The following is a 14,306-nucleotide window of genomic DNA, read 5'->3' on the forward strand; positions in this document are numbered from 1 at the left end:
AAATTTAAGTTTTTTTTAAAGGGAAAGAAAAACATCGTTTTATTCATTTTTCATGAATTAAGAAATTTGGAATAGGATTGTGTTGTTAACTGGCTCGTTTTCAAGTTTTAGGAATATTAAAAGAAAAAGCCGAAAATATCGATGACCTAGTGATTTATTTTTTAAAGAGTTTTGTTAATTTTGGACGATTTCGTATTCCTGTTTCTTATAAAAAAAAAGCTTTTAATTGCTAAATTCCACAAAATTATTAGACAATTACACAATGCTATTGAAAATTTGAAAAATATTTACTCTTTGTCATGCTGAATTATGCATAACATATTTCCTAGCATTTAAAAATCAAATTATTATCTTATTTAATCATTTTGCAATAAATAAAAATCATTTATATAACTTGTAATCTTTTTATACCACAATCTAGAATTGACTGCAGAATAAATTCTATTTTCAGAGATTTCCTCTTCATCAGCCTAACACATTAGCATAGAATTCGAAGACCGTTATATGGTTGCTAATTTTTTGGATTCATTAAAACTAGTTACTATTTCTTACGCTTGCCTTTTCGCCAACACATTTGAATTCGTAAGGCTAAGAAAAGAGCTTTGACATAAAATTTAATCAATTAATAGCAAACACAAAGATTACTCAACTTTCCTTGGCGAAAACTATGCTAAGGTACACATGAGACTCACTTTTTAACTTCATGGTGGACGGAGATGTTTTGTGGGACTTCACCCTACAGCCCCACTCTCCACGCCATTTTCTAAATTTATTAATTTATAAGCAAAAATGAGTGTTTATGTTGTTTATTATATAATTGTTGACCCGCATAAAGTAAAAAATCAATCTCCGGAATAAAAGATCTATTCTTAATTGTTAAGAAATCACTAAAGAGTTTCACTTACATTTGTACATTTAATAATAATATTTAAAATTTAATAATTTAATAATTATATTCTTACATATCTTTATACGAAATGTAAGTTAATTTTTTGTAAAGTTTTTTAACAATAAAGTTTTTTGAACTTCAAATAAAACATTTTATTTTCTAGAGTGAAGCAAAAATTAGTAAATAGAAGAAAGAGAATTTTTAAATTATGCTAACGCAGTTCTATAACTTCTCTCTAGTTGAAGTTGAGATAAAAGAAAACGTCAAAACAGTAAAACTATATTTCAGTTAAGAAAACAAACACATCCAAAACATCCAGAGAATTCACTCCATGTTTTTATTTTTTGCTTCATTTTTGGCAAACGTCAAAAACTTGAAGAGTCCAAATAAAGAAAAAAATCGAGAAAAATAACAAAAAGTGATTCAGATTCCAAAATGAAATCAAGAAACGGATTTATGAAAAGACTTATTGTTTATCGAATTTTTGGCAGTGAAAAATGGAAAAAAAAATATTCTTCAATTTCAAGATGTCTGTAAACTGACAAAGACAGAAGGCGAAACGTTTCTATAAATATATATATTAAAAAATGAAAGAATTCATTTCCTATTTCCTTTATGCATAATACTGAAAAATAATCTAATATCAGAATGGTTTAGAATTATTTAAAAAAAACTAAACAAAAAGTCCAATTAATTAACATTTTGTAAAAGAGAACATTTCTTTTCTTTCTTTCTATTATTTAATTTTCTTTGAAATAGATTTCTTTCAGGTGTATTTTTACTATTGCTTTGAATTGCAATAAGAACATGATATTTAATTTTTATGACATTTTCTAATAAGATAACTTTGTTGGTAATGCAGTTTTTATTAAAAGGTAGAATGTAAAGTCATATATACATAATTTTAATTTTTCAGATTATAAAGAGAGAGCAAGGTGAAAATTGATATTTCAGATGTCATTTTATATCAAGTAAAAAAATAGCACTCTAAAGTAATTTCGTATTTTTTTTTAATAATAGGAATGATACGTGTATTTCATTGCTTGGAATATATTTATTTTAATAAAACATTTAATAATTATGACTAAACTATTTTAAAAACTCGATCTATTACTTAATATAGGAATATATTTTTGATTTAATGAATAAGTCTTTATAATAAATTTAAAAATAATAGAAAAAATATTGTTTAATTAATAATTCGATGTTTAAAGTCTTTGTCTGTTATTAACATATTTTCATTATTTAGATTATCATCCAATAATTGTACACAGTAATAGTTTTTAAGTGAGAATTGTAGAATTAAACTTGTGTAATACGAATATTAAAGCAAATGGTAAAAATAGTAAGGCTTGATTAATGTTCTCGATTTATGGATCGTCATTATTGATAATTCAATGATTCAACATATCTAATAAAGAAAAAATTAAACGATACAGGAAAAAACTTATCAATAATCAAATAATGAGAGTTAATTAAAATATAAATCAAAATAAACGATACAAATAAAAAAACTAAAGATAAAAATAAGTTTAAATAAACAATAAGATTATATATATAACTATTGATATAAAATGTAATAAAACAATCAATTAATAATTTTTTAAAAAAAAGCTGAAATATAATGTGATTCAAAAGGAAGATTTTTCAATATTTATTAATAAAAACAGAAATATAGAAAGATTTCGCTGAAACTAAATAAAAAGTGTTGAAGAATGCATTTCAATTTCAAAATAAATTTACCTATAATTTCGAAAAACTAAAAACTACAAGGAGGAGACAAAATTATCCTCCATGTACAAACTATACCTCTTTAACACATTAAAATATGCTGCCAAAAATTCCGGATCAAATTATGGTAAAAATTAATGCCACTCTGAGTGCCAATAATTTGAACGTAACATTTATTTTTACGGAAAATATCAAGGAACAAAGAATCCGATGCACCGTATTTTTACTAATAATAATTAAAGTGAAATCACTCAAATTAAATAAATATTACTGTAAGAATTAAGATACCAAATTTTACGGTAAAAATTTATTTTACCGTAAAAGGGGTTTTACGGATGACGCACCAAAACTGCCTGTATTTTATACCATGGTTTGTTCCGATTTTTTACAGTATACAATGATTTGACATTTGATGTTTTGTAAAACTTAGTTTACAAGCTTAAATAGAAAGGGTAAGTTCATAAGTTTAGATCGAAAGAGTAAGCCAGAGTAAGTTTATACCACACCAAATCTCATTCTAACTTACCATATTTTAACAAATCGGTCATGAAACATTTTTTTTTTCATTAGATGGGAGAAGAATACCGTTCAATCATCGTCAGAGAGGTTTTAAGAATGGAACATTAATTATTCGAGAAATTGACCGAAGAAGTGACGGAGGAGAATACAGATGCATTGCAAGAAATAGTCAAGGTCAGAAAGGTGAAAGGACGCTTAATATAAGAGTTTTAAGTAAGTATGAACTGTGTTTCAATGTCAGTATATGATTTTGAAAATTATAATAAAAATTTTAATTATTTATGTGCATTATAATATAAGAAAATAAAGTTCAAAATTAGTAAGCTTCAAGTTTTTTTAAGTTAATAATTTTATGTATTGAAATATCTATTATTAATGTACGATGCTATTAAATATTAAAGTATAATTGTGAACCTATATCGGAATTTTATAAAATTTTTGTAATATTGTGTTCAATTTCGAAAGAAGGTAAATATCTTTGAAAAATATTTAATTTTGTCTTCATTCAAAAGTTCGCTTCAATCTAATTTAAAGTATTAATTAAAAATTAAGTGTTAGAAATTTTTTTTCATTTATGCTTAAAATGGAAATTATATTATGATTAATATCCCTCAAAAAAAAGAAAAAAAAGATAAAAACAGGAATGTTTAAAAATTAATCACAATATTTTCAACACAAAATAGCATCGCTTTTCGAAATTGCAAACCCTTTTAAGCAAAATAAACACTCGATTTAAGATAGCTTTCAAATACTAATTCAATATATTTGACTTCCACATGTCATCCTCGTCAACAGAACACTACCAGTGAGTCTTTTGATTTATTATTGCCATATGTTAGTAAACATCTCTGATTTCAACTTTTATATAATTGAATAAATTGGAAACAGTTAGATTTTTTCTAACTCAAATACGATAATTAAAATTTCAATGCAGTATTTCGTTCTAAAAGTGAGAAAGAAAAACTATTCGAAATGTAAAAATTCATTTAATTGTTTGCAAGCATCAAATAAGCATTAGCATATTATAATAGGGCAATCCCATGGGAGAATGAATTATAAATTTATACAGTTTTCTTATATAAATATGAAAAAATATCGAATGATTAATATAACTATAAGTTTACCACAACTCGTATTTAATATTAACATATTCCAGACGTAGATACATTTTTACAAAGTAGTTTTTTACAAATACACTATTTAATTTCTTGCGTCTCGGTGTGAGACAAAACCAGGCGAGAAAACGTTTGTTTACTTTAATTTCTCATGAATTTTCTCGTCAGACCAATTGAACCTTGCAGTAAACAACATTTTGAGCAAAGTGATTATGTTTTGAAATTCTGCCGATACTTTTAAAGTCTTCATTTATTTTTTTAATAGCAACTTGTAAGAAACAAGCTAAAATTTAATTTTAAAATTATAAAGAAAAATATTACTGAATGTTTCATTTCAAAAAATAATATATACGTTTTTATTTTTATACCTTTCGTATGAAAGCTTATATTTAATTACTATATTCAAAATTCAATTTTACTTTAAGATTTTGATGCAATTGCTGTTTTTTTTTCTTTTTTTTTAAAGGATGCTAACAGTTTCCCTATATCAACATTATAATCCTCACTTATTATTTCGACAGAAATATTGTTTAAAAACGTTTTACCTACAGTTCTTCAGATTTTTTCTTTCTTTTGCTGCGAGCAATTTAAAAAAAGCTTAACATTCTTTTTTTAAAAAACACGCATAAATAAATCGTTTTATAATTTTCATGAATGATATAACATTTAAGTAGTTTAGAGAATTTAAAAGCAGCAAAATGTTATTCTACTATGCTTTTTCAGTCTCAATGTATTAATCTATTTCAAATATTTTCATAGATATTTTTTTTTCCTTAAACAACAGTCAAAAGAATTTAAAATCATGTGTAGCCAGAATATTTTATGCTTTTAATTCATGGCATTCAACCGGTTGAATTCGCCGAAATAAAAATTTCTATTCAGCAGAAATCATCTGCGATTTCACCAGCGCACATTCATAAACTTTTCTACCCTACATAAATCATCTGATGAAGAAAACTTTATTAAATTCTGTAGAAATCTCGCGACAAGCTGTCAGAAAATTTCCAAAACTTGTAATTGGAAAAATAAAATCGAGACAAACCTCCCGTTTCTTGACTCGAGAGATTTGAATGTAAATAACCGATTCACGGGAAATTCTGATAATTTGTTAGAAGCCGGGATTTTGTTTCTCTTTGAGTCACAAACTTGTCGGTTGCCATGACGACAGTAAAGCAAAGAAGTAAAGCATGTTTGTCCATCCATTCTTAAGCCTAGCAACTTAATTTCTTTTTCAGCTCCGCCAGTTATCGAGCCCTTCCACATACCTGAAGCCATCGAAGAAGGCGCTAGGTCAAAATTGCTGTGCTCCGTCACCAAAGGAGATCCTCCTATAACGATACAATGGTTGAAGGACGGCAAGCCACTGACACAGGATTTAGGAGTGACAGAAACTACTTTGGATGAATTTTCTAAGGCCATGTTATTCACTCGGGTTGAATTGAGACATAAAGGAAATTACACGTGCATTGCTAGGAACCTGGCAGCATCCGCCAGTTTCACTGCAGCAATGGTAATCCACGGTACGCCTACTTTCTCATATAATTTATAAATAACTGATATACAGCGATATTATAAAACATATGTTTTAGTGTTTCCTTATTTGTCTGTCCTTTAGGTTTTTACTTATTTTCAGAATGCTTTGTTTTATATTCATTTTATTTTGTGCGGCTTTTATTTTAGCCTGATTATTCCGAATCTATTTTGTCATCTTATATGTTTCTATTCTGGAATGCTTTTTTCATCTTAATTCATATATTTTTTTCCAAAAAAAGTGATGCTGTCATTGATTTTACATTTTACATCCATTTCACATACAAGACTAACTAAACTTTAAAAAATCCCAAATAATTACGGCAAAAAATACTTGCACTGAAAGTGCGGACTCTTTAACTTTCTTTACTGGAATATATCACGGAACAAAAAATCTGATTTACCGTAATTTTTGCAGTAATAACTACTGTAAAATCACTGACTCACTCTACTTAATTGAACATTGCTGTAAAAATTCTTGAAAATTACTTTCAAAATATTTTACTGATGATTAACTGAGAGTGACAGTACTCCGCATCCTAATTTGATCTGGGGCATTTTAAAGTGCATTAATATTAATATTAAAGTCTCATTAGGAATTATATTTTAAAAACTAATAACAAAAATCTAATATTTCATTATTAACCTACAAGGATTAAAAATTGCTGTAATTTTTTCAAATAGTGAGGTTTAAAGTAATTTTGATATTTCTTAAACTTTTTTTTTTTGGATTTTAATAAGTTTTAAGTCTTAAAATAAATAAATAATTGCGAATAAGCACATTTTTGAATTACCACTTTCTGTGTGAAAGGCTGCCAAAATTATTATTCGTTCCTTTGATTCGTATTTAATAATTTGAGCATGCGCGCTCGTTCCGCGTGTACTCTCTCCAAATAGTTATATTATCTAACCCTATATTTAGAAGACTAGAATATAGTCTATTGATCGAAAAAATTTCCATTCTATTCATCTACAGCAGCGGCTGACACTGCAGATACGAAGTTTCAAATAGGCTAGTATGTTGGTTAGTACTATTCTATAGGTTAGTACTATTTCAAATGGGTTAGTATGTTGGGTCAATATTTAAGACTGGGTTTGGCTCGAGTTGACGAGGGAAAAAGAAAATCTCCAATTTGAAATGCTCTATTTCTTGATTCCATAGCAGCAGATGATCTCACACTTTGTGTCGAGGGGCATTCTTTATATGGACAAACTATATATCTTGCTCAATGGAAATGTCAGCACTCACTGCCCTATCTAGCATTCAGATAAATTTTTTTTTTGAAACCTAAATTACACCCGGTTGTTATAACATTTGGTAAGGAAAATAGCATAACCCATCAAAATAATTTTTGCCGACGGAGAGTATTGAACAAGTCAAATTTACTCGTTTGAAGGAACAAGAAAAATATCCTAACTATTTATAACTTGGAGTGTCAAATTTTTCTCGAACAGAAGAGGCAAATATAAAAGGCTCAGTCAGTGCGGATTAAGGATGCAAAGCATAAACCTTATCTAAAAGCAGTGCTTTATTTTTTTATTAAATGAAACAATGTTTTCTATCTCAATTATTCTCACTTTTTTTTGTTGAACAAAAATGTTTTATTAAAGGCAATATCGATTCCCAAAGCATGTGATACAAATTTATCAACTGATACAAAAGTAAAATGAACTAGAACTAATTTATTTTCTCATTAGACTACCAATGCTATAGTCGTAACTTATAAACAAGATTTCAAGTAAAAATGCACGAGATGTTATAATTGTATTAAATGTATGCCTTGAAGAGCTGGTTTTAGGCCAAGGGAGTGGCAGTACTTATAGAGAAAACAGCATTTCTACTTTTCTTTTTTTTCCGGTAGGGATCATAGATCCACCAGTCAAACGGATGGTGCAAATCTTTTCTTATAGGTGTCAGGCTTTCATATAAAATGCCAATGTCATGTATACTACCTACTTGCTTATCTAAAAACCACTCCATGAACAATTTTTAGAATGTAATATTTTAAAGATTGTACAAAAATGCATATTATTCAAAATTTTGAATTATCCATGTGGCTGTATAATCGGTATTAATTAATTTATATACTTTAAAACTATAGAAGATTAAAGAAATCCCTCTTTAAATTATTTAAAGCTATATACGTAAAATTCACCTTTTACGATTGAGCATAAAATACGTATATCGTTGAACAATTTATGATTCCATGTCTTATTAGTTTTCAAAATTTCTGGAAAATAAAGTGATGGTAAACAGTTCCGCTTTGAAGAAAATAATAAGCTTTTATAGATTTAAAAATCGTGCAATTTATTTTAATGGATATGTTGATGAATTCGCAATTCAAATAAAACATCTTTCAAAAACTATTTAAACCTGACAGAATGTTTCATAATAATTTAAAGAAATTTTATTAATTATTTAAATAAAATTTTACATTACATTAAAAAAGGTTTTTTTTCTTTAAACTTAGTAATTTTGTCAAATTTTTTTTTGTCTAAGTCAAAATTTTTTTTTCGTTAAAATAGTTTTCACACAACAATTCAGATATCTAAATAGTATCTCTTTCACAAACACATCAAAACTAAAATTTATTGCTTCACTTTATGGAATTATCGTTAGCTCTTAAATAGTGCAAATTTAATATTGTTCGGCAGAATAATGTGCCAGAGCTTAAATTCAAATAAACTATTTTTCAAAAATTATTAAAGCTTTATAGGATGTTTTAATAATATTTAAAAAAAGATTTGCTAATAATTAAGAGAAAATTCCATTACTTTAAGGAATATGTATATATTTTTTTTAATTTAGAAATCTTAGAATCTGAAAATGAGTTTCGTTAAAAATGTTTTCAAGCAGCAATCTAAAATTCATCTGTTTTGAAAACACATAGCTTAACTCAGATTTGCAAACACTGACATATTAATTGAAGAAACTCACTATAAGTAGTATGCGATTTCATTTTTTTTATTTAACCGATTGAAAACTCCTCAGACACCACAAAGTATAGCATGAGGCTTGCAAAAGTAAGTAGAAAAAAAAACAAGAAAATTTACAAACTTACATTAAAAACAAAATTCCACAAGGCAGCAAGACTTTCGATACTTTTGCCCAGTTCTGATAAAACAGGAGGCCAACAAATAGAAAGGCACCTCAAATCAGTCTTTAATTTAATTCGGGCACTCGCATACCGATTGCAATGAATAAGAATATCAGCGATTTCATTTGGAAGGATAATTTATTGCTTCACTTTATGGAAATACCGTTAATAGTTAACTAACGCATATTCAATATAGCTTCGGTGAAATAACACGACAGAACTAAAATGAAAAGAAACTAACTCTCAAAAACATTGCTTCACTATTACTTTAAGGGATGTCTTTTTTTTTAATTTAATAATTGTAGAATCTTAAAACTGAGTTTCGTTAAAAATATTTTTTTATTACAATATTGCAATCTAAAATATATCTCTTTTACAAACACATTATTTATCTCCATTAAGCACACACTCACGCGGTCTTTCACTATAAGTAAGGCACGCAATTACATTTGAAAAGATAATTTATTGCTTCACTTTATGGAAATATCGTAAGTAGTTAACTAACGCATATTCAATATTGCATCGGCTGAATAACATGCCAGAACCCAGAAGCCCCATTACTTTTAAGACATTTAGAATTTTACGTAAGCGCTGATTACTCTTGTCAACCTTCATCATTCACTTAGCCGCTAACAATAGCTAACAGTGAACCTTTCCAATAAACGATTTTTCTTGTCGACAACATGACTTCCTTGTCTTTTTTAATATTTCAACCCACCCCACTATTGTCGTTATTCTAATAGGCACGTCCGGAAAAAGGATTGCGCTATAAAAGCAGACTATCCCATGTCATTTTACTTGACATGTCGATTCTCTTTATTTTATTATTTTATTTTTAGAGAAAGCAAGTTAATTTAGGAGATGGATTGTGACTTTGCCGCTAAAAATCAGAAAAATATGTTGCGACAATGTTGGGACTTTTTATTTCGAGAAAAAAGTTCTGTCAGGCTTTAAATTATTCATTAGAAGAGATATCAAGATAGGAGTAATTAGATTTTAAGCTCTCACAAAATTTATTTTTTTCTTTTGCTGGCTTATTTTGTTGTGGAAATAGCAACTTTTAGAGCTTTATCTATTATTTTAAATTATTTTCGATTAAAAAAAAATACTTAGGTCTTTTTAAATTAAGACTTAGAAGGTTTCTCCTAAAAATCTTTAACGTTTCATTGATTAAAATTTATGAAAATTAGAGTTATGCTTATTTCTTGCAATAATTTAATATATTAATATGAATGACACCAAAATCATTACAATTTTGTTACAGTGTAAGTAAAAAAATGCTTTACTATGTGTAATAAAAACTAGGAAACCTTAATAACTCTTGACCTAATTGTCGATTATTCATGTACGAAAACTCAATCCTAAAAGTTCAAGGGCTTAACCTTAATATGCTAATTAATTGTTGCATACTGTATTTTATGTTTATGACTAAGACACATCAACGTCATTTCTTTGAGTATATATACATTTTCTCATCGCATTTGGACTTTTCACTTTCAAACTAAGCTTTAGCTGGGGTGGGCAACCGGAGTTTTAAATAATATCATAATTTGAAAAAAAATAAAATAAATAATATACGTGAACATTAAATTTACAAACAGTCGAGTACTTTTTTTCTTGTGGATGAAGGTGAATAGAGAGTCACTAGGTGAATGGAGATTATTTTAATCAAAAATCAGCTTTTATAGGCAGTGATTAGCAAATATTTTCTTCCTTATAGTTTAGTTTATTTATTTAATTGTACTCATATTCTAGAAGTTTTAAAATACCCCTTAATCTTTTTTTTATAATGAGTTTCTAGAAAAAAATTTGATATTAAAAACGGGGAAAGTAGTTCATTTAACCAGCAATGAATTCCGACTTTCTCTTAAGATCTGTGATCTATGTTAAATTAATTCATCGAACACAAGTCTAGGGTAGTAATTTTTCAAGGCATTTGAGTAGCAATGCATGCTAATTTCGCAATACAGAAAAATAAGTCTGTCGAATTAGCAGTTTATGGTTTTTATCTAGAAAATTTTAAATATTTTTTTCCGATATTTTAATGCATTTCATATAAGAAAGTAAATGTTTAATGCACATTAAATAGGCTACTTCGCAATAATGCAAAAATGGTTGATTACACTGAGCACCAACTTTAACACTAGATAGCGTAAAGAAGTCATTTCTACAGCTTTTAATTTCAATTAGAAAAACTATGATGTATATAATGACATAATTTCTTAGAATTTTGAACAAAATATAATTTTTTTATTGTTAATATTTATTAATTGTTATATAACTGTAAAAAATACAAAAAATATTAAAAATTAATTTTAAACAAATTTTTTACGCATTATTTATTATTTTACAATCCAGTCATTTTGACTGCTTTTGGGCAATAGAGGTATATACTAAGTTTCAGTCTTTCTAGTGTTAAAAGCAGAAAAAAAAGCTTTAAAATGCATCATTTCCAGCAAAAGGTTTTGCAATTTCGAAATAAGGGTAAGTAATCAAAATAGTTTTAATAGTTTGTCTAGTGCAGTCGATGCTTGTTCACATTTTCGATAATTTTCACGATAATGTACAATTGATTTTTGAGAAATCTCTGAAATATGAACAAATTATTTTCACATGCCATAGTAATCAGTTACTTTGTTTCTTGAAAAAAATATTTCCAAATATTAGGATGGTACAAAATCGCAATTTCAAATCAAGTCTATTGGTATGTATGTATAAAACCATGATTTTTAATAAAATTATTACAATCTCGGAGAAAAAAGTATCTAGCTAGGTTGAAGTGAAAATCTGTGTACATTATTAAATTCATTCTATAAGCATCATAATGGAGAAAATTAGTTTAATGAAACGTATTCGACGATTTCCTTTTTGGGGAGTACATTGTTACTTTTGGAAAAATGAATTATTTGCTATCCCTTGTCTGCAGTAGTTAAATACAATTAATTTATCTGAGTAATATACTTAGTTTCTGTACTCTGACTCAAATGTAAGCTAAATTTTTACACGATAATATTATAAGAGTATATATAAAAGAATTTGGTGGGAAGTAATTTTTATGAGAAAAAAACTGTATTATCTATATGAGACATGAAAAACTATACTATTCACACTATTCGAACGCAATATAAAAGTAATCGAAAAATATTTTCTGCTACATCACTTATGTAAGCTTGTAAACATTCTATTAAAACTACTAATGAATTTATTTTATTTTACTACCATTGTTGAACAGTTGACAACAATATTTATGAGTTTTCGAGTTCCAATGCTCTACTCCTTATAATTTTTAACACTATCCAGAAGACAAAGGATCAAGTATTGGGAAGAAATGAAGTATTGGGAATTCCTGGATCAAGTATTGGGAAGAAATTGCGTTCGTGGAGGACTTTTTGATGGAACTAACCAGCATTTGCCTTATATGGAGAGTAAAACCACGAAAACATCTCATGGTTAGCCTTACGGCTAGGGCATGATATCATTTATGGTAGGGCATGTATATCATACTGATGTGACGGCAATGCAGCTCTAACCCATGATCCGTTTACCATGATAATTTTACGCCTGCACTGTGGTCTGTGAGAGCTGGGAGCGGAATTCATAGCGACCAGCCATCACTGGGATTCGAGCCCAAGTCCCATCATTGGCCGGGAAGCGATCAATCCTCTAAGTCTAAGCCACCACGGCTCCCTGATGAATTTATATGTATTTATATTTTCGAAATAAAAGTAGAAATTATATAAAATGAACGTTACAAATATATCAACAACAAAAAAAAAGGAACTTCACGCTTGATTTATTTAAGTTAGCTATTTAATCTATAATCTCGCAAAAGCTTAAACAAACATATTGATGTGATAATATTTAAAAAAAATAAACTAATCAATGTAAAGAAACTTTGATGCGGAACAAATTTGTGTGGCTAAAATCTGTGTTATCTATCATGAATAGACTATATGAACTGTTTCAAGGCACTTATGTAAGTTATCAAAGAGGAGAATGTCACTTAAGTTTGTAAACATTCCATTAGAATGGCTTTCTCGAGAGGGTATTCTTCAACAAAGGCTCAAAATTTTAATAGCTCAGGGAATTTAACGCGACTATTTAAACGTCGAAATATTTATCTTAAAATAAAACATTTTTTACCTTCAAGTGTATCACAATTCCCCTGAGTCCTTCTTGGGTATCGACAGTCCATTCTTCTTCTACAGTTAATGCAGTGTCTGTCGACAGTTGGGGAAATAAATGGCTCTCAGATTTCCTCTCCACGTCTTCTGCCGCTTCGAATAACTCGAAAAGGAAGATTTGTAGTTTGAAGACGTTTCGGAAAAGAAGGAAGGGAATAAAGTCAGTCTATGCCTGGCGAAATCTAAAAGAACATATTCAAGTGGTTGGTCTATATCCCAACTATCCGTTTGGGATTTTTCTGGAGATTATTATTCCGGATTGACTTTTTTCTTCTTTTATCAGAACCAGAGCAATCTTTGTCTACATTTTATTTATGTAATACATAGTTCTCTGTTATTTGCATGTTTAACAGAATATTGTTGTGCATTCAGCATGACTTAAAGGAATGAAATATTGTAAAAATTTAAGAAGGAATCTAAGCGAAATTTATTTTTGAAGCTAAATTATGCTAAATTAAAAAAATATCTGCATTTCCTTTTTTTCACATTGAAATATAAATTTAAAAAAATACTAACTCTTGAGCATTTAAGAAATACTAATGCATGGTCGAAACCTGAGGGAGTTTTCAAATTAGCAACTAATTTAATAGCATGCATTTTTATTTAAATCTAATTTAAGACAAAATTTTCAATTTTTCTTATGAATAAGTATGCAGTATGTATAGATAATATTTTATGCATAAATTTTGACTCCGCATTCTAAGAACATGAATTTCTCAAAGGTTTAGTGTATTAATGACGGGACATGTTTTAAATAAAACGTGTCCCGTCAGAATACGGGACATGTTTTATTTAAGTTATTTAGAAAAGTTATTTTTTATTTAAAACAGAACATGTTTTAAATAAAAAATAACTTTTTAAATACGTTACATATTGCTTGTACTTCAATTTTTCCTTCTCTGTCGAGAATAAGGTGTATATATATATATAATATATGTATATATATATATACAGCACGATGCAGCACGATTGCGGTAACGAACAGGCTGTATCAATCGACTAGCAACTAGGTGGTTTTTATGCCTCCACTGAGAATCTAACCCCAGTCTTTCTCAATTACAGCTCAGAGCTTTTCACCAATGAGCCATCACGAATCCTTCCCACATAACAATTTTTTTTTTTTTATGCAACAGATAATTAAACAAGTATAGAAACACATCGTTGTTCATGAAACAACGATGGCACTTATATGTTTAATATTTTACATAGTTGATAAAATAAAAGTAATAACAATTATTTT

At 28.0% G+C, this 14,306-nt stretch overlaps 1 protein-coding gene across 2 annotated transcripts in view; it reads left to right on the top strand.

The window, feature by feature from the left end:
- Positions 1-14,306, top strand: part of LOC107443056 (cell adhesion molecule Dscam1) — a 208,928-nt gene that overhangs the window by 140,674 nt on the left and 53,948 nt on the right. For both annotated transcript variants that reach the window (XR_001583949.3, XM_016056799.3), the window contains exons 10-11: positions 3,191-3,352; positions 5,490-5,774. Coding sequence is in view for 1 of the 2 variants with exons in the window: in XM_016056799.3 (XP_015912285.1) it covers positions 3,191-3,352; positions 5,490-5,774 (447 nt within the window). In the remaining variant the exon portion in view is untranslated. The remainder of the gene's footprint in view (positions 1-3,190; positions 3,353-5,489; positions 5,775-14,306) is intronic.

The sequence above is a fragment of the Parasteatoda tepidariorum genome, chromosome 10, assembly GCF_982258835.1.
Source record: "Parasteatoda tepidariorum strain Cologne lab strain chromosome 10, Ptep-v5.0, whole genome shotgun sequence".
In the NCBI taxonomy this organism is placed as follows: domain Eukaryota; kingdom Metazoa; phylum Arthropoda; class Arachnida; order Araneae; family Theridiidae; genus Parasteatoda; species Parasteatoda tepidariorum.